The sequence below is a fragment of the Narcine bancroftii genome, chromosome 12 (genome assembly GCF_036971445.1).
Source record: "Narcine bancroftii isolate sNarBan1 chromosome 12, sNarBan1.hap1, whole genome shotgun sequence".
Classification (NCBI taxonomy): domain Eukaryota; kingdom Metazoa; phylum Chordata; class Chondrichthyes; order Torpediniformes; family Narcinidae; genus Narcine; species Narcine bancroftii.
In genome coordinates, this window is record NC_091480.1 from 75,144,083 (window position 1) to 75,171,428 (window position 27,346).

The window sequence follows — 27,346 nt, forward strand, 5'->3', positions numbered from 1 at the left end:
TGCAAATTTGTCACATTCCTGTAAGATGATCACACCCATCTGCTGCCTGTCGGTTTGGGATCTTGTTGAGGGCTGCATATTTCAACAGCAGGTAGGAACGGGCATATGAGGTACTGTTCTGGATCTGACGGAGCTGAGCTGGGGAGAGTTTGAAATGCTGGTTGTGAGAAGCAGATGTGGGGTGGGGAGGAATTGTGGTGGAGATTGTGGTTTGTGTTTTGCTTTCAGCTCTTGACTGGTTTAAGGAGCCAGGCTGCCAAGAAACCAGCAGGTGACATTAACCGAGGGGTGGGAGTCCAGCCGTGGCTTTGAATCTTAAGCACTCATTGATAATGTGGCTTGTGATAAATACATTATACTTTATACCAAGTCACCAGAGAGAGCAGATGTTGGAATATGGAGCAAATTTACAAGTTTCTCGAGGAACTCACTTGGTCAGGATGGAAAGGAATGCTCAAGACATATATATACACAGTAAAATGCCCGGTATCTGGCACCTACAGAGATCATGGATCCCAGATTTACAAATTTTCCGGTTGCAGATTTACAGATGGAGATCTTTTAAAAAAGAGCAAACACACAAAAGCTACCTTACTGTTTGCAATGACTTTGATAATTAAACAGCTTTATTGAAAAAACTGAGTTCAGGTGTAAGTTACCCACCAAATCAGATTTGTGCAGATCTCTACTGCTCTGTACTCCCTATAACAAGAACAAGGTGCGCTTTCTTACCTCCAGGGGATATGTTGCATCACCACCCATTACCTCTCCTGGCTGTCTATCAAGGAACAGATATTTTACTCTTCATTTGAGCTACTGGACTTGATTCTAATAATCACTGTGAAACTAGGACATAAAGAGCAAAAGTTAGATGCAAACATAAAAAATTGTTTGTCATAATTTTAATGCATGAATAGTTTGATGAGAATTGACTCTTAATTTCTTCTATGTTCATGACCTAGTGTACAATTTCCTCACTTTAATATAACCTTGAAGCTTAAAAAGTTTCCCCAGGTCTGGAATAACTTGATTGGAACTAACAATGTGTCAAAGTTCAATTACACAGCATCCATTTTTACTGTTGCCATACATCAAGCATGATTTCTCTCTCATCAATCTACATTGGCCCTGCCCATTCCAAATTTGATGAATCTACATTGGCCCTGCCCATTCCCAATTTTATGACCATTCCCTTAATAATAACGTCCAACACGGCCCCATCATGGAAGTCAAGTCAATTGCTCTGTGGCTCCTTGCCTGATCTCTCCTTCCTTTCTTCACTCATCTCCTCCACATCTAGACTGGAAAAGCTGAGGATTGTCTACATGCTGCAAAGAAACCTGAAGCAGGATTTGAGGGAAGGGCACAGGATTTTGACCTGTGTAGACTGAGTAAGCTGTTCATATCAGCAAATGATACAAAAGTCGCAGAAGAGTGATTTAAAACTTTAAGGAAAGGAGGAGTGGGGGAGATGGAAATACAATCTATCAGGGGAATTGGACAGGGCATTTGAGGTTATGTCAAAAGGCAGGGAAATGGGCAGGACAAAGCAGCTCTTTTTGGAGCCAATCATCAAGCAAAAAGGGTGGCACGGTGAGCAAAGCAGTTAGCGCAACAGTGTTACCGTGCCAGTGATTGTGGGTTCGATTCCGGCACGGCCTGTAAGGAGTTTGTACGTTCTCCCCGTGTCAATGTGGTTTCCACTGCATGCTCCAGTTTCCTCCCACCATTCCATATAACCATATAACCATATAACCACTTACAGCACAGAGCAGGCCAGTTCAGCCCTACTAGTCCATGCCGTAGCAAATCCCCACCCTCCTAGTCCCACTGACCAGCACCCGGTCCATACCCCTCTAGTCCCCTCCTATCCATGTAACGATGGATACATTAAAAATGTATAGGGGCTGCTGGTCAATTGGGGTATTTGGGAGCACCGGCTCATGGGGCAGAAAGGCTGTTGCTGTGTTGTAAGTCTAAAAAAAAATTTAAGTCGTAGAAAAACAGTCTCCTGAATAAAAACATGGGAGAAGAGGGAAGAAGGGGCAGGGGGAAGAGCACAGGCCAACACCCGAAAGGCCATAGGTGGACATGATAGGACGGCAGGAGAGAAAAGCTGGAATTATGAACATTGGTTATATATCGTTGTCTCCTATGGATGCTGCAGGGCCTGCTGGGTTTTTCCAGCACTTTTGAACATTAACTACAATCACAGCATCTGCAGACTTACTTGGGTCCCTCTTCTTGGAGTCGGCATTTCCCTGATGAACTGAGTGGCCTCCCTCTATGCTGGTAAAACTCTGATCATCTGCCACCCAGGAGAATCTGGTAGAGTTGGTTTTATGGATAATTAGATTCAAGTCCAATTGTTTGGCCATGTAGCAGAATAAATGTTGCGGTGAACCTAGCAAGTGAGAAAATGATGGAACTACCGCATTGCTTCCTTTCCCAGAGATGGTGTTTCATCTGCTGAGCATTTCCAGCATTTTCTGTTTTAGGTTTAGATTTCCAGCTTTTTCACTTTTAAAATATTTTCACAGGTTTAAAGAGAACAGGGTCTTGAAAAGACTGATAATGAAACTGGGAACTTTGAGCAATCACCAAGTGGATGAGTGAAGTGTGGTAAACCACTGTTACGCTATGATTGGCTAGCGCTGGCTGGACCCACCTCCAGAGACCGATCCCACCCATAGCCCTTTGCATTCTCCTCATTCCCCTCTGCATTGATCAGTTGATGGGGTTAGCGGCTGTTCCAGTTAGAGTTAATAAAAGCCCATCAGTTTCACAACTTCAGTCTTCTGTGATAATTGATGGCGGTTGTCCTATACCATAACACAGTACTATTCTCCAATCTAATATTATTACCTGTTGTAGGTGCTGCATGATGAATTGTAGTCTCAAGACACTATGTTTTTGTACCTTTCTCTCTGCCTGCACTTCTTGACCTATTGCAACACTACAGTGACACAGAAGCTCCCCTCACTGGTTGAAGGTCACATCTTCCCCCTCCGCCCAACCCAGCATCCATGAATATCAGATCCACCCACAGCCAACACTACCTTCCAATTGCTCATCCTCCTCACCTGAAGTCACATGACTCAATACCTGGGCCGGCTCCCGGTAGGACTCCATTTTGCAGGGGAACCGAATCCCAGGGTGGGCCACTAATAGTGTCGGTCTGGCAGTCCGACCATCTTACTGGCAGACCAAGCAAGCCAGTGGACTGGTCAGTTAGCCTGGGATCATGCGGAGGGGAAGGTGGGACCAACTTCTGTGCCTCCTCACCCGAACCAGGGTTCCTGGGGAACAAGGGGAGTCAGAGAGGTGTCTTTTGTCTCCTGCCAGCCTAATCGAGGCACCAGCATGAGGCCCTGGATGGAAAGGAAATGGAGATCCCCCTGCTCAAGGTAGAGGTGGAAATGTTACTGTAGTGAAGCTCCACTCTGGAAGAAGTGGTCCGGATGGCACAGACCCAAGACTGAGAGTAAAATCCCTGAAGCAGTATGCGGGCTGGTCAAGGTGCAGCAGGAGGGAGCGGCTCCTCAGCGTATAGTCAGCAGCAGGTAGTATCAGATAGCGTGGGAGACCAGGACCCCTCTTCACAGGCATGAGGTCCAGAGTTGGGCTGCAGAGACTGGAGTCTCGTGGTTGCTCCACATCCCATACTACCCGCAGGTGACGGGTTTGATCGATGGATGAACAGCAGAAGCAGCAGATCCCCTCACTGTGGCACGGTTTACTATCGTAACTTCAACGTGTAACGGTAATAAATGTTATCTGTTTGTGGAAAGGTCAATGACCTCAACGTTAGGTCTGTTTCCTTCTTTACGTGCTGCCTGACATGTTGATATTTCTATTGTTAATTTTATATTTAATGTTCATTGATTTTAGAACCATGTTTCAAAGAGCAACCAAGAAAATTGTGAGAGAGATTGACCCTGACGGCTTCACACTGATTCCTGTGACAAGCCCCTATCATTCTCAACGCTTGAAGCCCCTTAATCTACTCATCAAGAAGGAAAAGAACACTTGGTTTTCCAAATTTTGTAAATATGTTCCAACAGCCTTCACATTGACTGACATATTGCTGAATGGCCAAGATTTAGATTTTGGTAATACTTTCTATTTGTTACATTTTACGAAGCATTCCAGTCTCATTTGCACATGGTACATTGGTTCCAAGTGTGAAGAATGATTGGAAAAGGGAGTTGGTTACTTTGTGCAAACTAATGTTCACTTCCCAAAATCATACTGTGGCAACTAGAGAATTTAAATTCAAATATTTGAATAATGTCAGTATAAGTTCAAGATTATTATCAACCAATTGTGCATGTACAAACTGACAAAACAGCATTTTCTGGTCCTCAATGCTAAAACATGCAAGCGTCTATACAGGTATAAAACACAAACAGACAAACAATATACATGCAGCACAAGTATTCATTTGTGGTGCTTGATTGGCGTAGCAGTTATTGCAAAGCCTTTACGGCGACAGCATTTGGGACAAGGATTTGAATCCCATGCTATCTGTAAGGAGTTTGTATGTTCTACCCGTACCTGCGTGGGTTTTCCCCAGGGGCTCTGGTTTCCTCCCACTGTTCAATACCGGGGTATAGGTTTATTGAGTGTTAATTGGGCAGCATGAATTCGTGGGCTGAAATGGCCATTTACCATGTTCTATGTCTAAAGTTTTTTTAAATATATACAAATAAATAAATATTGATGAATAATTATTTGAGTCTCTGAGAGATCACATGAGCAGTTCATTAGTTGTTCATCAGTCCCACTGTACATGGGTAGAAGCTGTTTTTCAGCCTACTGGTTCTGGCTCTGATACACCTGTATCATTCGGGAGTAGGTGGAAGATTCTGTATGTGGGGCGGAAGAGGTCTTCAACAATCTTCCAAGACCTCTTCAGAGAATGATATTGGTAGACCACATCGATGGGGTGGAGGGAAACCCCAGTGATCCTCTCTGCCTCCCTTATGGTCCTGTGAATTGTCCTCCGATCCAGTGCTCTACACCATCCATCCTACACTGTGATGCAGCCTGCCAGAGCAATCTCAAAAGAAGTTGACAGATGGTGGCGAGTAGCCTTGCCTGCCTCAATCGTCTCAGGAAGTGCAGTGGCAGTCGCAAATTACAGACAAGTGAGGAGGAATGTGTCCAGGATAGATCACTAGTTAAGTGAACACTCCAAGGAACTTGGTGCTCTACACTCTCTCCACTACAGAGTTATTGATATGTAGTTTCTGGTTCTCCTGAAGTCCACGTCCATCTCCCTCACCTTGTCCACGCTGAGATTGGTCTCTTGTTACATTGATGAAGGGCTCGAGCCCAAAATGTCGGTTATACATTTTTAACTCTGCTACATAAAGGACACTGACTTGCTGAGCTTCAACCATGGTGTCTACAGATTTTCCACCTCTTCTCTGTAGTGCGACTCATCGTCGTTGGTGCTGAGGCCAACGAGTGTTGTGTCATCTGCAAACTTCATGACACTGTTGGAGCTGGATCTGGTGATGCAGTTGTGGGGCAGTATTGTGAACATGAGTGGGCTGAGCACACAGCCCTGAGGTGCTCCAGTGACGGCGCTCAACATTCTGTTACCGACCCGGACCGACAGTGGTCGTTCCATTGGCAAGTCCAGAATCCAGTTACAGAGAGGATGTTGTGTCCCAGCAAGGACAGCTTCTGCATCAGCCTCTGGGGAATTATCGTTATAAATCATTGAGGCCTATTACAGTCATCCTCTTTGGTACCGGGATGATGGTGACTGTCTTGAAACCCAGAGGGGATGATAAACTGCTGCAGCTAAGTGTTGAGGTTGTCCATAAGGACCTCCATCAGTTAGTCTGTGCAGTCCTACAATACCCAACCAGGTATGTTATTTGGTCCCTCTGCCTTGAGTGGGTTCACCTTGTATAGGGTTCTCCTCATCTCAGCTGCCGCTCTGCTTTCATTAAAAATGTGCAAGAAACTACACCTTGTTACAATAATCCATCTGGATCTTCAGCTAAGGAAAGCTGCCATCCATCCCTGGTCTGACAAGTATACAGCAGATAACAAAAGTCTGAAATAGCTTCATGTATCATTCAGTTCTAATCTTTTCTTTTTCTTTGGCTTGGCTTCGCGGACGAAGATTTATGGAGGGGGTAAAAAGTCCACGTCAGCTGCAGGCTCGTTTGTGGCTGACCAGTCCGATGCGGGACAGGCAGACACGATTGCAGCGGTTGCAAGGGAAAATTGGTTGGTTGGGGTTGGGTGTTGGGTTTTTCCTCCTTTGCCTTTTGTCAGTGAGGTGGGCTCTGCGGTCTTCTTCAAAGGAGGCTGCTGCCCGCCAAACTGTGAGGCGCCAAGATGCACGGTTTGAGGCGTTATCAGCCCACTGGCGGTGGTCAATGTGGCAGGCACCAAGAGATTTCTTTAGGCAGTCCTTGTACCTTTTCTTTGGTGCACCTCTGTCACGGTGGCCAGTGGAGAGCTCGCCATATAATACGATCTTGGGAAGGCGATGGTCCTCCATTCTGGAGACGTGACCCATCCAGCGCAGCTGGATCTTCAGCAGCGTGGACTCGATGCTGTCGACCTCTGCCATCTCGAGTACCTCGACGTTAGGGGTGTGAGCGCTCCAATGGATGTTGAGGATGGAGCGGAGACAACGCTGGTGGAAGCGTTCTAGGAGCCGTAGGTGGTGCCGGTAGAGGACCCATGATTCGGAGCCGAACAGGAGTGTGGGTATGACAACGGCTCTGTATACGCTTATCTTTGTGAGGTTTTTCAGTTGGTTGTTTTTCCAGACTCTTTTGTGTAGTCTTCCAAAGGCGCTATTTGCCTTGGCGAGTCTGTTGTCTATCTCATGAGATCAGTTCTAATGATCAATGAGGAACCGACAATGCCCATTGACTTCAACAGTGACAATGACGTCTTCAAAACCAATGCTGGACTATGTATTTGATGAAATCCCCAGACCCGAAACATCAGTTTCCCTTAACTTCCTTTGGATGCTGCGTGACCTGCTGTGTTTTTTTTCCACTGAAAGAACTCAAAGGCTCAAGCAGCATCTGTGGAGGCAGAAGGTATATATTGATGTTCTGGGATTCAACATGTGCAATCTCTTTTATGATCAATGGTTTGAATCGTGTTGTCAAATCTCACTGCTCACAGAACAAGATGGAATGATATCAAATTCAGTGCTGTTATGGTGATGTTTTCTCCAGAAAAAGGCAATAAACAAGTGAGTTAAAAAATTATTTTTAAATATAATTTACCGAAAGCAAAAATACACAGGCAATTTGGATTAATATTGAACAGTTTTAACAGACCATTTTGTATAATGTTATGAAGAAAGGAGACTCCATTTGTAGCTCATGTATAATATGCCCTAAAAAGTTCAAGGACAGAGAGGTTGTTCTTGTACATCTGAGAAGATCATATAAATATTCCCTGTAGGAGTTCAGTGAATGACAGAAGCTTCCCATTCCCACGTGTGTTTAACAGATGTTTACAGTGAATAAACACCATTTTCCCTCTGCTGTAACTACAGAAAATAACCAGCTAGAGCCATTATGGATTTATTTTCCCTTTCCAGCAATGACCAGCTGCAGTATTGCCATCTACTCTGAGACTTCCAGCAGCTCAGTCTCTGGGGAAATCGGAGTGGATATGGGATCTGTTCATCCAGGGATCAGTGCATCAGGAAGTCTATCAGATTCCATATCCAACGTGGAAATGAAAAGGAAAGCAATATCTGAACCTACATTACTGCATGTGATCAAAGACAGGTAATCATATCTCACGCCAAGTTACCAATCCCAACTCACCCAAACAAAATGCATTGACCCGTGGAGTTAATCAACCTGTTCCACTTTGCAATGTGCCAGAGAGTGAAAAACAATGGTATCTCCTTTCAGGTTCTGCTTTGACTTATTTTTTTATTAAAAATTAAAATGTTTCTAATAGATTGAGAATTTTAAAAATTTCTGATTATCAGAAAGTCATTACTTTGATAGCATTGACTGTTGGTTGAGGCAGAATGTTCAATAAGCTGGTTGTAAATGTCTTTTTAGAGGTGTTTCCCAGATGGGACATTCCAGCCTCCTGCTTGTGATGGGATTGGCAACTCAAGGTTCCATCTTCATGCATAGTAGTTAGTGGGAGCAAAGTGGTTGGCCTAGCGGTTAGCGCAATGCCTTTACAATGCAATAGTTTACCACGGAGGCTTCAGTTACCTCCCAGCATTCAAAATGTACCGGTGGAGGGGGGGGCGGGGGCATGGGGAATGGCTTTAGGTTAATGCAGTGTAAATTGGGCAGCATGGGCTTGTGGGCCGAAATGGCCTGTCAAAATGTCTAAATTAATCATGTTCATCCACTGAAGGTCAAGATGGACAGTGCATGAGACAATGGAGAAGGCAGCTGTCTTGTCATTGGTTCAAACTTCACTGCTTTATTTACAACCAAATTACATTAACACCAAATTCCAACTTTAAATGGAATTAGAATGCATAATGCTTACAATTGTTTCATTGTAAATTCGGGCAATCAGTCATGTGTTGGGTGAAATGCATAAATTGTTGTCTAATTTCACCATCATTTGCCAATAGATCTGTCACAAAACTACTAAATACCATTTTTCTCTTTTTCTTTTCAGGAAGGTGAACAAAGAACACAACTTTGTGAAAAGACTGATGCATGGAACTATTTATATGATATCCGAGGTGATAGAGGTGGAAAAACCGTGTACTGTCAATAACACAACTAAAGGAGAATCAGCAGTTAAAATACTCATGAAGTTTCTGAAGGTGAGTATAACTTTTTCTCTTCTCTAATCCGCATATTTGTAACATAAATTCATGTGCAATTGACTAACCTTTTTGACTTCATTATTCTCAAAGCTTGAGACACAGATCAAAATTCCCACTGGCTTTCCTGGTAAATAAATAGATCTTGAGAAACTTATATATGAATGTATTTTATGTTGATGACAGGATTAGACAGGTACATGGATGGGAGGGATAAGGACTGGGTGCAGGTCACTGGAACGAGGCAAAATAGTTTGGCACAGACTCGAAGGGCCGAAGGGCCTATTTCAGTGCTGTGATGTCCTACGTTCAGACCCCAAACCTTGACCATTACTTTTCTCCCACTGATTCATCATTGCATTCCTCAAGTGGAGTGGGTTTTTTTGCTCCAGATTCCTGCATCTGGTCTCTTGTGGCTCTCTGATTTAATGTGTTTTTGCAGACAGTTTCACATTTTACAGGACAAGAGTTGGTAAAGTTTTGGGGCTCACATACAAATTTCGTCCTGCCAAACTTATTGAGCTACACAGGTTGTAACCTGGCTGGGGGCTGCATGGAGCTCTTACGAAAAGCCATAGTAGAGCATGAGCACCTATGCTGGGTAACACAGGGATTCAGTGCTATTTGCTGGTGCCTCACAGCTTGTGGCATCCAGGTTATTTCCATACTTCAACTGCTGTTTGTGTTGAGTCTGCATGTTCTCTCTGTGGTAGCGTGTGTTTACCCAAAGGGCTCTTGCTTTTTCCCATGTCTCAAAGATGTGTCGGCAGATTATTTGACTTCTCAATCCTTTACTGAAAAGAAAAAAAACAAATGAAAACTAATGGGACCACCCAAAAAATAATCTAAAAGAATGCAGGGAAGTTAGGAGGGGGGACTCGTGGGATTTTCTGCCTGGGGCTGGCATGGACCCAATGGACCTAATGGTCTCCTTTGTCCATTACAAGGATAAGGTATGGTTTGATACTAGGTTAGAATGGAGATTAAATGGGATATGTGAAGCCATGGGGACAAAGGCAAAGGAAATTTATGTTTCTTGTATGTTATACATTTTAATATCTATAATTAGTTGAATGAGCTTTTTTTTATTTTATGAAAATTAACAATGCTTAATGCTTGAATTATTTATTTCACATCTAATAACTTTATGAAAGCAAATTTATTGAGGGGTCTTTGGAGACTTAGTTTTTCAGAGAGTTGTGGCTGCTGTCCCAGGCCGAAGGTTTCCTTTCTATTGATTTTGCTTTTGCGTGAGTGCAGGAACGTAAAGGAAACAAAAAGATTAGAATATAGTATAAACTTTGCTAACCTATATAAATCTTTATAAATGTCTAAAGGACCGTGGGAATGTTTCAGCGGAAGCGACTGATGGTGGTTCTGGCCTCCCAGTATTCTGTGCAGTAGAGAAACCCCTCCATGAGTGCTCCATGCATACAGCCCTTTCCCTGCCACATGGAGTTCTGGGAGGGTAGGTCCACCATCACTATTTCCCATGGTCTTTATAAATTGTGCGCTATTGCCACTATTACCACTAGGAAATTCCCATGATGTTTATAAATTGTACGGCTATTCTTTCCCATGGTATTTTATAAATTTATAAAGGTTGATCTAGGTCAGCACAACAACAGGAGCTGAAGGGCTCAGATTGTGCTGTACATAAAGTTTAATTATGTTATAATTACGCATGATTAATTTAGCTTAAATACAAGATCAGGATTTAGGGCAAGTCCACCATTACTCACTGGTGAAGGATAGAATCCCCAATCCCCGGGGATGCCTGGTAGTGAATGTGAAAGGACACAGAGAATTGGTTAACTGTTCCAGTATGAATGGCAAAAACCGCTTCTTTAACTGGGACACCGAATGGCCAATCTACTTGGATAATTCCGGATGGCAGCCTACCCTGATGAATATTTCCAGCTTTCCTTCCTTTTGCTTTAGATTTCCAATATCCAATACCCATCTTTAATGCTATTTCTCAGGTTCACTCAGGCACAATGTTTATAAAAAGTGGTGCCAAACTGCAGTTTTTAATTTTCCCTTCCATTTTTTTTCTCCTTTAATTCCTTTGGTTCATGGGGCTCATTTCAGTTTTGATTAAACTTCAGTGAATCTCCCCACCCACTCTCCTCTTGGGACATAGCCCCATAAATCTCCTTCACACTTTCTCCAGCAATATTGACATACAATTAAATACTGTGATATCCTGTGGCCCCAGGCTGAGAGTGGAGTCAACATTAGCAAAGAGAAGCAGTTATACTTTCCGGCTGGAACAACAATTGCGTACAAGATCACTGAACTGATGATTACCCTGAATGATACGTTGGGTACGTAAAAGACTAATTTCATAATAAGAAGTAGCTATTTCAATATATGATTGATTGATAAATTCATGAAATTGTTTAACTCATAAAACAAGTAGCTGTCCAAAATACAGGATCCTGTTTTTCTGTTTATTTAGAACCAGGTTATTGTTTGGGATCTGTGGCCAACTCTATGGGTAAGTAGCTCCACACTTTCTGATTTGTCCTTTTCACTTCAGTCTGACGAGGCCACTAAACCAGATATTGGCATTGTCATGACCCCAAGGAGTTGGAGAAGTTGGGCGCTATCAACCGATTGTTTAACTTAGATCATAGTAAATTCCTGATGCCCTGTTACATTTTTTTCTTTACATTTTCTCAAAATGTTGATTTTAACAGAATTTTTCAATCATTGTCACTGTAACTTTGTACAGCTGACAAGAGTCACAGTTTCTATTAATACAGAGGAGAGTGGTGGGAATTCTAGAAATAGAAATTTCTTTCGAAGAATGAGATCTGATCATGAATTTTGGACCCATTTCCCTTTCCACAGTAGCTTGCCAGCTACATGAGTGTTTCCAGAATTTTCTGTTTCCATTCAAATCTGCAGCTTTCTCCTCCACTGTAAAACGATCACAGATGATCTTTCACTTTGCAGAACTTTTTTGTATGAACACCATACTCCTGGGTACCACTGCTTTTGGAACTGATTATTTTTCAAGGCAGTCAACAGGGAATATCAAGGTGTTTTGTCTCAGCTGACATCTTGGTGAAGAAGTTGAAACAAGTTCCAGTAGGATTGACAAGCAGCATGGTTCACTTTACACATCCAATCATTAATGTTCCTGCATGTCACTTTGGGTTAGTGTTACAATTGACTTGCCTGTCCATCACACCTCAAGGGCAGTGACATCAAAATCTTCTCAAATGGCCAAATACAGTCAAATTGGATTAGTCTCTATGTACAGCACAGTTGACTTGGAGGAGGTGGGGTGAAAGGGCCAGTGGCTGTGTTGTATGCTAATTCTATGAACTTTCAGCAAGATGATTTGGTGGCACCGAATATAATTGTAGTATTGAAAAGGTGTTTGGGGCAGGTACTTGGATTTGGAAAGGTGTACAGGCATGCAGAGTTATTGTGGGCAAATGGGATTCATGTACATGGTCACTAAGGGCAATGGGAGACAAACAGGTCTATTTCTGTACAGTGTGAAACATGAATGTCTGCAGACCCTGTGATTGTAGTAAAAACACACGTTGAAATGCTGGAGAAACCCAGCCGGTCTTTTCAACATTCATAGGAGTCAAAGATAAATTGCAGACACTTTGGGCCTGAACCCTTCTTCAAGAAAAAAATCAGAATGTGCCAGAAACAGGAAAACTCAGAAAGTCTCAGAATTCAAACAATGCTAGCTGGGGGAGGAATCCAGACCAACAAATGGTGTTCATTAGATGTGATAAGGGATGAAGTAAGGATGGATCATCCTTGTGCAAAAGGAAATAGAGGGGAGAGGCTGAGCTGAGGGAGGCCAACGGGAAAGAAATGAGGGGAGTGGGGTTTAACGAAAATTAGAGAAGTCGATATTAATGCCATCCAGTTGGAGGTTCCCCAGTCAGAAGATGAGGAGTTGTTCCTCCAATTTGTGGGTGGTCTCAGCTGGCAGTGCATGAGACCATGGACAGACATGTTAGAAAGGGAATGGGATGGGGAATTGAAATGGGTGGCCACTGGGAGATCCATGCTATTGCAGTGGACAGAGTCAAGGTGCTCAACAAAATAATTTCCCAGTCTTTGACCAGTCTCTCTGATGAAGAGGAGACTACAATGGGAGCACCAGATACAGTCCTTCCAGATGAAGCAACATCTTACTTGTGAATCTGTAAGGGTCATCTACTCCATCCGCTGATCCCATTGTGGACTCCTCTCCATCAAAGTGACTGGACACAGACTGGGAGATCACTTTGTTGAGCACCTCGGCTCTGACTGCCGCAATAGCGTGGATCTCCCAGTAGCCACCCATTTCCCTTCTCCATCCTATTTTCTTGCTGACATGTCTGTCCACGGTCTCATGCACGGCCAGACTGAGACCACCTGAAAATTGGAGGAACAACACCTCATCTTCCGACTGGGCTCCCTCCAACCGGATGGCATTAATATTAACCTCTGGTTTTTGTTGAACCCTCCCCTCACTTCTTCCCTCATTCCCCTCCCCCTTCTCTGTCTTTTCCTTCCGTCTCTTTTCACACAAATGTGGTAAATAATTTCCTCGTCCCTTATCACATCCAATGAAAAACTTGTGTTGGTCTGGATTCCTTCCCCAGCCCAGTATGGTCTGAATTCTGAGCTTTTCTGCTCCTGGCTCATTCTGTGTATTCCTTGAAGAAGGGCTCAGGCCCAAAGTGTAGGCGACATATCTTCACCTCCTACAGACACTGAAAAGGCTGGTGGAGTTCCTCCAACATTCTGTGGGTTTTTGCTACTTCTGTACTGTTCCAATCTATGATCTATCATTTTGTGAAAAACCCCAGTCCATTATTCTCCATTTATTTTGAATATTAGGATTTTGATTTGTTAGGATCAAAATCAAATTAATTAAAACTTTATTGAAGGATTTGCCTTTTCAACCTAATTTATAATTCTGTTTCACAAATAGCTTTTTTTTTTGACAAGAAAGTCCCCATTATTACTTCACTGGATCCACTGACAAAGCTGTCTGCAGACAAGAAGCTGCTGTTCCTCAACACATTCCTTGAAGTTCTTGGCAACTGTGATGACCCTCCAGTCTTTGAGGAGATGGTTTGTAACAAACATTTTTTTCTTTCATTGCAGGTAACTTTGGCTTTGAGCATGGAACCAAATACAGTCAGTCACCCAAAGTTGGGGGAGGGGGGAATGTGGGGCTGTTTGGTGCTTTTGCAAAAAATTTAAACCTACACCATTAGCTTTGAAGCTGCTTCCTAGCCCCATGTCAGCCCCATGTCAGTCCCATGTCAGCCCCATGACAGTTTCATGTCAGTCACATTTCAGTCCCATGTCAGTCCCATGTCAGCCTGTGGAATATTTCCCAAAATTGTTGAACTTTATTAACCGAGAATGAAGAAGTTACATGAAATTCAGCACAGGCAGGAGTGCCAATGAATTACTGTCCAATAGGGCATCATATGAAGCTTTAAATACTTTGGAATCAATGGAAATCTGGTTGATTTTGAGGCAACATTGTTTAATGATTCTTACAAGCACAAGGAACTGAGAAATATGAGCAAGACTTGGTGGATGAGCCTTGTGGATTTTCTTCATTGTTGGTGATATTCTTCCTCGATTCTACTTTACTTTTTAAGGAAAGAGTGATGCATCGAGGGATTATGAATGCAGGAATAATCTGAATGTTGAGATGGTCTATTTCAGTAGGGAATGGGATTCTGTTGTGATTTTGTGATTTGCATCAAGTATTTTAATCACGTTTGATGTTCTAAAACAGAATTTTGTGAGAAATTTTACCAGATGGACAATTCCAGGCAAATACTCAGCAGCAGGTGAGGAGGGTCAAGCCTCGAGGCTTTTTGTCCAATAACCTTGGCGTCGTAAGGCCTCCAATAAGACTCTGGTGATCAGAATGGCTTCAAAATCTCAGGACTGTTGTAAATCCAATCAGAACCATTAACTCCTACATGGAATTTAATGTTTGTGACTTTAGTGGACAATGTTATTGAGCATCCATGATGACCCTCTCTCCGTTACATTAATGCTGGTGGAAATGCAAGAACTCACTTCTCTGTCAGTAGATTGTAGGTTCAATCACCACTCCAGGGACTTGAGCATAAAAACCTTTCTGTGTCTCCTGTGCGATGGGAGGGAGCGCTGCACCTCTGCCCTTTCCTCAGTGCCCCATCAGCTCTTTGTAGAAAAACAAGGAACTCTCCTGTCCAAAATGTCTGCTCGCAGCAAGCCTGAAAATAAATAATCTGGTCATTATCACATTGCTGCTTATGGAACCTTGTGCGCAAATTGGCTACTGAGTTAAATGCTGGCAATAATTTAAAAGAATTTCATTTGTTATGAAGCACTTTGTAAAACTCTGAGCTAGTGTAGTATCAGTACAAACAGTTCTCATTCACTGTAACTTTAAAGTCAGAATTTTGTCACATGTACCAAGATAGTGAGAAAGGTCATTTTGCAGGCAGTCCAACTGATCGAGTCCATACACAGTGAAAATACAGGGTAGACTGCAGTCACAAGGAGAGATCAGATAGAACAGAGCAGGGGGAACAGTATTTCAGTATATACAGGAGCACAACAGGGTGCAATTTTACATTGGTTTGGAGTTTGCAAGGTCGAAACAATGTCACATAATCTTTTGCTGTTCGTCAGGTGGAAATGAGCTGGTCAAAGCCCACAGTGTCGAGGAGACGCCCTTCACTGAGGCAGAATGGGGAAGCTGTGTTCAGCTTCAGCTCGATCCCTGCATTGAATGTCTGATGTGGTAAAAACATTTCATTTCCCAGCACAAAGTCCCCTGTCGCAATGAACAAACGTGTTGATCAATGATATTATCTTTGCGTGGGAAATGCACATTTGTAAAAAGGACAACTATCGTTTTTTTTAATTTTGGAAAGGTCTATAATTCCACTCCCTTTCTCAAGCTTACGTAAGAGGTGTCTGAATTTTTATTGATTCCAAGGTTCCATTTGTACATTTTAATACAATATCTGCTATAACTGGAAGACTTTTAATAGTTGCTGGTTCATTGGAAAATAAGAAGGTGGTAAATGTCAAGATATATATGCTCCTAATATCGACTGCCCTGATTTTTTACAAAAGGTTTTTAATTCTCTACCTCATTTAAATTTCAACTGATGCTTAAATCCTTTGATTGACAGGTCCTCTGCCTTTCACATGCTTCCAAATAAATTAGATAGTTATATTAACTCTATCCTGATGGATTATGATTTAGTCGAAAAATGGAGATTTTTGCACCAGAAGGAAAAGGAATTATCTTTCTCTTCTTATGTATACCTTAAATACTCAAGAATAGATTTTTATTATTGATACACCACTGCGGCCTTTGATAGGGAAGTGTGAATATGACACAATCGCTGTTTCTGATCGTGCCCCTTTAAAACTTTCTGTTGAAATCTCCAGTGTCATTTCTGGAGTTCAACAATGGCAGTTCAATTCCACTCTACTTCAGAATAAGAAATTCATCTGATCTTTTTTTCATATTTTCAGACCAACTCCACTGAAGGAATGTCCAATCTGGGAATTTGGGATGCACTTAAAGCATTTTTATGAGGACAAATAATTTCTTATTCTGCTGGGCTTAGTAAATGTACTATAAGTGAATTGACAGTACTCGTTAACAGAATTAGAAAGATTGACAAATTCTATTCCCTGATGCCTCATATGGACCTTTATAAGGAAAGAGTAGAACTTCAGATTCAGTACGATTTATTATTAACTTACCCTATCGAGAATCAACTACTTCAACTTAAATCTCAATTGTATGCACATGGAGAGAAATCAGGTAATCTGCTAGATAGTCAACTGGAGGCAGCGACACCTAAAAAACAAATTACAAAGCTATGTAAGAAGGATGGAAACTTTATTTTTGATCATGCTGAAATTAATAGTGTTTCACAAATTCTATTCAGATCTATACAAATCTGAATTTCCTGATTATTCTATTTCAATGGATAGATTATTTTATTTCATATTTTATTTTTGATTTTCAAAGACTTACACAAATCCAAATAAACAATACCCTCTCTTTCGACAATGGTATATAACACTCAGAATCTGTTTGTCCCCCTCTCTCCTATACCCTAATACTATAAGAAGGAGATTATATAAATTAAACAAACACAAAAGACCAATTATCGGTAAAGTCACAGACCCTTAAAGGAACTTAATAAAACTCTAAAGATAAGGAACAAAATACAAGTCCAGGCATCTGCGTCATGACCCAATTCAGTGATCTCAATCATTCCACTACTGACACAGATAATTACCTTTCTTTTATTCAGAAGGGGTAGAATTATATCTGCGTACCAATGTGTTGCAGGTAGGCTGCCACACCCTAACAAATGTGCCATATTTCCTCCTTAAATTGTACGTGATTTTCTCCAGGGGAATATAACTCTGCATTTTCGTATTCCATCGTGTAACATTCAGTTGGGAATCGGACTTCCATGTGACCTCTATACACTTCCCGGCAATCGCAAGGCGACCTTAACAAACTGAATTTGATACTTGGACAGTTTAAGATTCACGTCCATAATGTTTCCCAGAAAATACAACTCTGGATCCTGTGGAAAATCCACCTTTGCGATTTTTTTTCAGAATGTCCACCAGGTCCTCCCAGAAAGATCTCAACTTTGTACACAGCCAGGTTGAATGGATAAAGGTTCCAATCTTCACACCACACCTAGAACACATTTCAGAGATTTCTGGTTTAGATTGATGTAATTTTTGTGGTGTGAGGTACAGTTGATGCAGGACCTGCACTAGCATTAATAACAAGACCAGACATGGTTCTGACCAGCACCACTCATGAACTGTTGTGCCCAAGTCTGACTCCCACCTTTCCCTCGCCTTATGTAAGCCCGGCTTTGGGCCCTCACTTTGGAATAGGAAATACATTATAGAGATAAACTGGTGTGCATTCCCCCTTCAAATTAAAGTCTACTTGTTACTACACAAGGGCAAGGCCATAAACAAACCCAGGTTATCCCTTAAGAAATATCTTAGCTGAAGGTAGCAGAAGCAATTTTATTTGGCAAATCATACTTATTCCTTAGCTGTTCAATGACATGAGCTGCCCATTCATAACAATCCTTGATACGCCTGATCCCCTTCCATCACCAGGTGTCCAGGATCTTATTATCCAGAGTCATAAATATTAATTTGTGCTGGGACAAGGGGTATTTAGGAGATAACCCCACCTTTAGCCTGATACATTAATTTTTTTGCCATGTCTGAATTACATATTTTAATATGGTTTTCTAATATCCATTTCCCTTGATATCAATTTAATGTCCCAATTATATATTATTTTTTTCTGCTATCTTTTCTCCTATTATGTGCAGTCTAATTAGTGCCCAGGAGGGGGTACCACCTCCCTCATAGAGAGAAGGGATAGACTTCAAATGGACCACCCAATAGTATTTTTTTTAATTTGGCAGTTTCAGACCTCACAGTTCGTAACCCCAAGTCAATTTTTACATGGAGACGCAAGGCACTTTACTGTTCCACAAGAACTTACTGACACATTTGCTGAGCTTCTTAAAGAAGCTCTGGGGCAATAGAATGAGCAAGGACTGAAATGGATATTGTAGCCTTGGCATCACTTTCATTTTAATACAGTTAACCCTGCCCACCAAAGTTATGGGCAGGGTTCTCCATCTACCTAGGTCCTCCTCGATCTTCCAGAGCAAAGGGAGATAATTGTGTTTATATAAATTATGTAAATATTTATCCACTTATATCCACAAATATTTGATGCCCTCTTGTGACCATATAAATTGGTTCCCTTGTTGATATTATCTATGGTCCCCATTTGTCAAGGGCTTGATTTTGCACTTTTCAAGATGTTATATCCTGATATCTTACCAATGGGTAGATTCTTGCAATGATTGAATATTCACAAAATATAACCAGAAGCTCCAATTTCAGAGTTGGTAGTTTCCCATTCTATTTTTTTCTCTTCAATCTGGCAAGGCCCCAGGTCCAGATGATTTTAAGGTGGAATTTTAAACATTATTTACTAATTTACTTGCCTGTCAACTATTTAAAGTATTATAAAATTCTGTTTTTTTCTGGGAACTTACCAGCAATCTTTTATTAAATGTCAATTTAATTGATTCCTAAAACAGAATGTACTTCCTATTGGCCCAATTACTTTGCTGAATGTAGATTTTAAGGTTGTTTCTAAGATTTTGGCTGGTAGGTTGGAAAACATCCTTCCCTCTGTTATATCTGAAGATCAGAGTGGGTTTATTAGAGGTCACTATTCACATTTTAACATCGAGAGATTATTGAACATTATTTATTCCCATTTGGACATAATTCCAGAATGTGTAGTTTCTCTAGATGCTGAGAGTGGAGAAGGAATATTTATTTGAAAAATTAAGGAGATTTAATTTAGGTATGAGCTTTATATCATGGATTAAATTGATTTATAATACCCCCTTAGCTATGGTGGTTACCAATAATAACAAATTCTCCTTATTTAGGCTGTTTAGGGGAACTAGACAGGGAGGTCCCCTTAGCCCCTTGTTATTAGAACCTCTGGCAATGGCCCTTAGAGACACAAATGAGGTTCAAGGGATTGTCAGAACTGGAGTAACTCACCATGTTTCTTTATGTGCAGATGACCTATTAGTTTATATTTCAGTTCCCAAAATATCTATCCCAGCTATTTTATCCATGTTATCTGAATTCAGCTCTTTCTCTGGATAAAATTAAACTTTCATAAAAGTGAACTTTTTTCCAATTAATATGCCGGCCCTTATCTACACTGAAGTTCCATTGAAGTTTGCCAGAGATAATTTCAAATACTTAGGGGTTAAAATTACTAAACAATTTAAAGATTTATATAAATTCAATTCTTCTCCTCTATTCGAGTACGTATACTCTAGTATACGTATACTCATCTTCTAGATGGTCTTCATTAATAGGTCATATCATCACCTACATTTTTATATCTATTTCAAATGATTCCAGCTTTCATCCTATCGTCTTTTTTTTTTGATAATATTGTCTGAAAAGTTTTTTTCCTTTAGGAACAAGAAGTCTGGAATAAGTAAATTTCATTTACAAAAATTGAAAAAAGATGAAAGTTTGGCCTTATCTAAATTTAGATTTTATTACTGGGCTGTTAATATTCTTTATCTAACTTTTTGGATTTTTATTCTGACAAATTAGATAGTCCATTATGGACAGATTTTGAATTGAAATCTATGTGAATATTCAGTGGCCTCTTTATCGAGTGTCTCTCTTCCATTTAAATTTTCAACATCAATAAGGATGTATCTAATCCAATACTCAAACATATATTGAAAATCTGGTTCCAATTTAGGAAATTTTTAGTTTTAAAAACTTTATTTTATCTAGTGCTCTCTCTCATTATTATTTTTTGACTATCCATAATAAAATAAAAGATATTATTTCTTTTGTAAATATATTGAAGAAAGGTTGTATAATGCCTTTTGAACAGTTGACTTCCCAAATATTCATTTTTTTAGATATTTACGGATTAGAAATTTTTAAAATACCATATTACTGGATTTTCCATTTGTATATCCACCAGACCTAGTTGATATTATTTTTAAATTGAATCCTTCTCAGAAAGAATTAATTGGAATTTTATATGATAGATTATTGAAATTATGTCCAGTATTTCATGGTAAGATTAAAAAGGCTTGGGAATTGGAAATTGTAAAACCTTTTTCGGAGGATCTATGGGACAAGTTTCTTAAACTGGTGAATACATCTTTAATATGTTCCCGACATTCATTAATCCAATTCAAGGTGGTGCATTGTGTTCACATGTCCAAATATAAGATGGCTTGTATCTTTTCTAATATTAACTCTACTTGTGACAGATGCAAATCTGATATTGCTACATTGAAACATATGTTTTGGTCTTGTCCATCCTTATAAATTGATTGGAAAGAAATTTTAAATATTTTTTCAACTGTATTTCAGGTGCAACTGTAGGTGACACTCTCCAGCTTTTAATATTTCTCAATCTCAAAACACATCACCTTCCAAGATAAGTAAGCCTGATATTCCGAATTGGATCCTATTCATCCAAATAAATCAAACTTCGTAATTGCAGCTGTAAATAATTTTAATTTTCCATTGATAAAAGGGAATAAATATTTTCATAGCTTTGCACTTCATAAATTAAAGCATATTATAAATGATAACAATGCTCATCTTCAAACAAATATAAACAAACTAAAATGATAATAAATGATTAATAATGATAATGAATAATAAGGATAAATTCAAAGGAAAGTTTCTCGAGAGCTCACGTCTCTTCCATGGTCATTCCAAGAATAAGAAGAGAACTCCTGGTCCATTCGAATATTATGACATATGATGTCATAGTAACTATGGTAACTAAACAAAAATAATTAATCCTTAAAGTCATAAAACAACCATAAATCATAAACACAAGGTTTTAAACTCTACAGGAGCTAAGACCCAATCCAATAACTGCTCTTTTTGGGGTAATTGACCCAGACAAAGGGAGATTTTTGTACCTGTGCAACAGGTTGTGCCTTCTCTACATTGTTGGCTAGAAGAGCCAAATGGAAAGACTCGAGACCTCCAACAGGGGTTCAATAGTTCTCTCATATTATGTCCTGTCTCAGTTCAGAAAATATTAGATACCATGTATTTGATTCACTGGTGACATTTGAAGATACAAGGTGACCTTTTATGTCTTATTTTCCTACGATGTAAATGTTTTTAATGTGATTGGATGTACTCACTCTTCCAGATGAGATATAATCTTACCTTTGTTTTTTGATTCACAGTATGAATCAAAAGCTATAAAATTTATGTATCCCTCAGGATAAGCTGCTCAGATGTTTACTTTTATCTTGGTTAGTTTTCTTTTAATAGAGTACGTATGTGCTTCTTTAATAAATATATATAATATTTTTGATGTCTTTTCACCCAGAGTAGTGGAGGGGGGACGGGGTTTATACTGATTGAAGTTTTATCTTGATATGTGATATTGTATTTTCAGTTTTGTTCCCTTTTCTTCATTGGACTGTATTTATTATAAAAAACAATATAAAAGATTGTAAAAGAAAGAAAACATTGTTGATCAAAGCTCACCTTCACTCCATGCCCTTGACTCTGCCGCCTGTTCTCAGCTTGACCAAATGTGTGAAGGTTTCCAACCTGATCTCCAAGTGCTGGATGAGATGGAGGAGAACAAAAGAGAGCGTGTGGAGAAGGTGCTGGATCTTCTGGGCATTAAGAAGGCTGATCCACCAGGGCAGCCCCTCACCTTCACTCCGGACCAAGAAGGGACCATCCGGGCGGTATCTGTTTTCATCCAGTCACTCTGTGGTAAGACATGAAATCTATTTTTTTCCCACAGTATGAATCAACAAATCAGCTTATACCATTGGCCACTTCAGCTCCGAGCTGTCCAAATCCCTCCTTAAAACTTTCCGTCGCCTCCTCCACTTTAATCTCCCTCAAAGACTCTTTGCATCTCTACATGTGCAAGATCACTGAGGGATTCAAACATTGCACTGTGTAGCGTGAATAAAAGCTCTCATGGCGCTTTTATTAGCTTAAAGCTATGGGTAGGGTCTCATAGTAATCTTCAGAAGAGTTCTGGGTTGAGGCGGGAAACCAGGGCAGATGGGGACGGAGGTGGAAGGTGGGGCCAGCCATCAGCACAACACACTACCAGCAAATCCCAGTTCACTGCACACTGCTTGACCGAACCCTGGATTGATTTGCAACATGATGCGCTGGGAGGAGGATGATAAACACTGATCACACTCTTGCACAAGCTAAAGGATAAACCCCTTTCATGATGCGTTCACAGGAATCAAGGATCAAACTGACAGAGGCGAGACTCTAAAGTTGAGGAGATTGAGAGACAATCTCTGAAACAAAGTTCTTGTGGCCCTGTCTGGGAAGCTGCAGGGAGGTCATTCCCATGCCTGGAGTGTGCAAAGTAGGGGGTGACCCTCTCAAAATAAAGGGTCAATCATTCAGGGCAGATAAGAGGGAATTACCTTACTCATAGGGAGGTGAATCCACAGGGAGCTGAGGAAGTTCAGACAGTGGAGGTATTTGACAAAGATTAATAGGTTTTACTATATTAAGGTAATCAAGGGATATGGGCTAAGTGTGGGGGAATGGCTCAGAGGTAAAAGGTCGACCATGATCTCATTGAAAGTCACTGCAATTTCGAGTGCAAAAAGACCAAACTTGATTCAATTTCTTATATACTTTTCAAACATGACCCTGTTTTTGTCAGCTGATGGGCAGTATCTCTCCTCTTCCTGTTCTGAACCATTGGTAGGAAGTGTGTGTGTGTGTGTGTGTGTGTGTGTGTGTGTGTGCGTGCGTATGTGTGTGTGTGTGTGTGTGTGTGTGTGTGTGTGTGTGTGTGTGTGTGTGTGTTTGTGGGTGTGTGTGTGTGTGTGTGTTTTTAAATGATTACGTTCCCGGGATTTGTTTTTGAGACATCAGGTAGAAACTTCAAGTGTGACTTTTGGTGAAAGAGATTCAAGGCAAATGCCTATTCAACACTGGCTTAATATTAACTTGAGAATTGGCTAAGATGGTCTTCAGGAAGAAATTGGCTTTAGGAAGAAAGTGCAGACCATCTTAGCAAAGGAAAACCAAGGTAGAATGTTCCCAGATTGGAGGAATTATTCTCCTTGCGCCCAGAGAGAAACTCCATTTCAGGACAGTCTGAATTATTCCACTCCTTTTTCAGAAATGGATCCTGAAACTTTCATCCTGTTAGCAACCAGCGCTGCAGCGAAGATTATATCCACCCTGCGAGATTTGGTAAGATTTAAAAACCATAAAACATGTAAAGAAATAAAATGTCACTGGGCAAATTAGCAATATAGATGGAAATTTTGTCTGTCTTTGTAACTTTGTTTTGCTATTAGTAGTTGATCTGAATAACTTACAATATTATTTTCAAGTCAAAAATTTTCCTTTTTCTGTGAAATCCTAAATCATTGGTTTTGATCCGATCAACCTCAAATCGGAATACCCCTCTGGAAGATATGTGAGTGCCTGAGCCAAGGCATTGGTCTGTCACAAATAGGCTTGTCAGCAGGTTGAAAGCATTTGAAGGCAATGAGATGGGAGCTTGGATAAGAAATTAATTTTGCTACACTAAACAGGGGCAGGTTGTTGAATGTTTGTTATTGGATGGAAGTAATTAGTCTGTTGTGTTCAAAACTTGCAAAAAGGTTCATACTTGGAAACACAGGTGTTCAGGATGGTGATTGATATCAACAAGACTTGGTTAGTCTGGTGCAATGTTGCGGAGGTGATATTTTGATCGGAAGGTGATACAGTGCACTCCATAATATCTGGGACAAAGACACCATTTTCCTTTATTTGTCACAAGTTTTATATTTGAAATCAAACAATTCACATGTAATTAAAGTGCCTGTTCCATCATTTATTCTAGATTATTTGTATACACTTTGGTTTGAACATGCAGAAATTACAACTCTTTTTATACAGAGTCCCCTCATTTCACAGCACCATAATGTTTGGGACCTTTGGCTTCACAGGTGTTTGGGAGTATTTGGGTCTGTTTAATTGTTTCATTGGTGCAGGTAGAAGAGAGCTGGGCTTTCTTCTAAGCTTTTGATCACCTTTGAAGTCTGTCATTGCCCTTTTTCAGCATGAGGACCAGAGTTAGGTCAATGAAAGTCAAAGAACTCATTATGAGGCTGAAAAACAAGAATAAAATAGTAAGAGACATCGCCCCAACTTTAGGATGACCAAAATCAACAGTTTGGAACAGCATTAAGAGCAAAGAGTGCAGTGGTGAGCTCAGTAACCACAAAAGAACTGGTATTCCAAGGCAGACCTCCGCTGCGCTTTCTTCTAAATGCTGTCCCAGGTTTGGGTCATGTCTCTTTGTTTTAGTCTTGTGTTTCAGCTCCTTTGACTTTCATTGACACGAGGCAGGTCCTCGTGTTGAAAAATGGCAACTACAGATTACAAAGGTGGTCAAAAGCCTTGGAGCAAGCCCAGCTCTCATCTACCTGCACCCATGAAGCAATAAAACAGACCTGAGTACTCACAGCACCTGTGAAGCCAAATGTCCAAAACATAATGGTGCCCTGAAATGAGGGGACGATGTAAAAAGTGCTGTAATTTTTACATGGTCAAACCAAAAAATATACAAATAACCTTCAATAAAATCTGGAATGTGCACTTTAACTACATGTGAATTGTTTGAATACAAATTTACAACTGTGGAGCACAGGGGCAAATAAAGAAAAAGAGTGTCTTTGTCACAAACATTAGGGAGACCACTGTACATCTTGCTAAAGAGAACAGTTCTAATGCAGAGGCACCATGGGGTAAATGTGCAGAACACTTTGAAGGTTGAAGAGAAGGTTGAAGAATTGGTTTGTGCACAGGCAGGGATCTTGAGCTCCATTGGTCGAAACTTAGTACGGTATATATAACAATAAAGAATTTATGAACTTAGAGAATTACTAGAATTAGCCCCAGTTGGAATATTACTTCCATTTCCATTCACCATATTTCAGGGAAGTGGTGAAAGCCAGACAGGAGCAGCTACAAAGGTTTACCAGATGCTTCCAGCAGTGAGAAGCTTATGTGGAAAGTTGGACAATTTGTGGTATTCTCCTCAGATCATAGAAAGATGTGATAGAGGTTACTGGAGGATTGAGGACCCAGGCAGAGTGGAAGGAGACAAACTATTCCCATCAGTGTTAAGGATTGATATACACAAGCCATAGATTTAAGATGATTAGAACATGAAATAAGGGAAAAGCAGTGAAAAGATGGAACCTATTCTGCCTGGAGTTCAGTGACTCGGTGTTGTGAATTTTTGTTGAAGGTTGTCATAGGTTACAACAGGATATAGACAGTATGGAGAGTTGAAAAGTGGCCAATGGAGTTTAATCTGGATAAGTGTGAAGTGATGCATGAACGCTGAATACATAAATGGGGTCAACAGTGTGGAAGAGAAGAGGCATCTTGGGGTTCAAATCCATATGTTTCTCAAGTTTGCCATGCAGGTTGATAAGATAGTTAACAAGGCCTTTTGGATGCTGGGCTTCTAATAGTCAATGGATTGAGTCAAAAGGTCAAGTTGCAACTCTACAAATCTCTGGTGAGACCACACTTCGAATAATGTGTTCAGTTATGGTCACCTCATTCATTATAGGAAGGATGTGGACGCGATAGAAAGAATGCAGAGATTTACCAGGATGTTGCCTGGATTGGAGTATATGCCTTATGAAGCACGGTTTGCAGAGCTGGGGCTTTTATCTTTGGAGCAAAGAAGGATGAGAGGTGACTTAATAGAGAGCTACAAGATTATGAGAAGCATAGATAAGGTAGATATTCAGCACCTTTTTTTCAGGTTGGGAGTAGCAAACATCAAAGGGCATCTGAACAAAGTTAACGGTGGATGGTTTAGGGGAGACATCACAGTTAAGTTTTTTTTTATGCAGAGAGTTGTGGGTGTCAGTTCAGAATTGCTATGGGTGGTGGAGGAGCTTGGAACAAAAGGGGCATTTGAGAGACTCTTAGACAGGAATATGGATAAAAGAAAAATAGAGGCAAGGAAGGGTGTCATTTTTTTGGGTCTGAATACAGTATATAGGTCTGCACAACCAAAGGGCCTATACTGTCCTGTAATGTTCTACGTTCTATTGCTTGAGAGGAAGCAGATTTAATCATGGTTTTAATAAAGGAAAAGGATGAATGCTTGAAAGAAACAGAACATTGCCCAACCACAGGGAAAATGCAGGCCAGTGACTGGGTCAACTGCTCTTGCAGAAACCTAGCGTGAGCTTAAGGGTTTGCAAAGCCTCCTGAACTGTTATCTTTTCATGGCTCTATGATTCTGCTTGGTTTTCCAGGTGAAAGTAATCCATGAAAAAAGGTCTCCTGTACCAAGATTTCAAAGTCACCAGATGGCAGATGATCAGAGCCCTGAGAAGACCCTGATCTCTCACCTCAGAGATGAAGAGTTTGAAATAGCACAGGAGATGTTGGAAGAATTTGGAATTCAACTGAATAGAGAATATGCTTCTATTTCACACAACACATGCTATAAAGAACAAAACATACTTTCCCTCTTCACTGCTCTGTACACTCTCTGTGTTGTAAGTGAGTGAACAATTGTGGTTGGATTCACACCCATTGTTGATGGTCCTTTCCAGACATCTCTGTAGGGCCTGCACATTCTTTCTCTATTTGAGGTTCAATAAAACTTTCTTAGTTCCACACCTTTTGGACTTCAGGGATGCTGAACGAGTAGATTCTCTGTGTTATTTTATTAATATTTCAATGCATTTTTATTCCTTTTTTTAACACCATATCATTTTTAGCGATCTTGTTTAGTTTTAAGGGAGTTCAGGCAAATAAATCAGATACATTTAAAGGAAGTGCAGGAACACTGGATAGATTATTGTAGAACCAGTGGGTATAGGTTTAAGATGGAAGAGGAGATATTTAAGAGGG

At 40.5% G+C, this 27,346-nt stretch overlaps 1 protein-coding gene across 2 annotated transcripts; it reads left to right on the forward strand.

The window, feature by feature from the left end:
- Positions 1-27,111, forward strand: LOC138747560 (gasdermin-E-like). 2 transcript variants are annotated; one of them, XM_069906878.1, is made up of 10 exons: positions 1-91; positions 3,892-4,112; positions 7,592-7,784; positions 8,653-8,803; positions 11,022-11,130; positions 11,265-11,303; positions 13,761-13,903; positions 21,994-22,192; positions 23,586-23,659; positions 26,743-27,111. In XM_069906878.1, the coding sequence occupies exons 2-10, from the start codon at positions 3,896-3,898 to the stop codon at positions 26,998-27,000; spliced, it is 1,383 nt and encodes a 460-aa protein (XP_069762979.1). In that variant the 5' UTR covers positions 1-91; positions 3,892-3,895; the 3' UTR covers positions 27,001-27,111. The 2 variants fall into 2 exon arrangements, with proteins under 2 accessions (XP_069762979.1, XP_069762978.1); XM_069906877.1 differs by having other exon boundaries at positions 85-110.
- The last annotated feature ends 235 nt before the right edge of the window (positions 27,112-27,346 follow it).

Bases quoted from the DNA above. Each gene is read 5' to 3' on its own strand.
- LOC138747560 (XM_069906877.1), top strand. The intron at 4,113-7,591 runs GTAATACTTTCT...TTCCCTTTCCAG, and splicing joins TGGCCAAGATTTAGATTTTG to CAATGACCAGCTGCAGTATT. The intron at 11,131-11,264 runs GTACGTAAAAGA...CTGTTTATTTAG, and splicing joins TACCCTGAATGATACGTTGG to AACCAGGTTATTGTTTGGGA.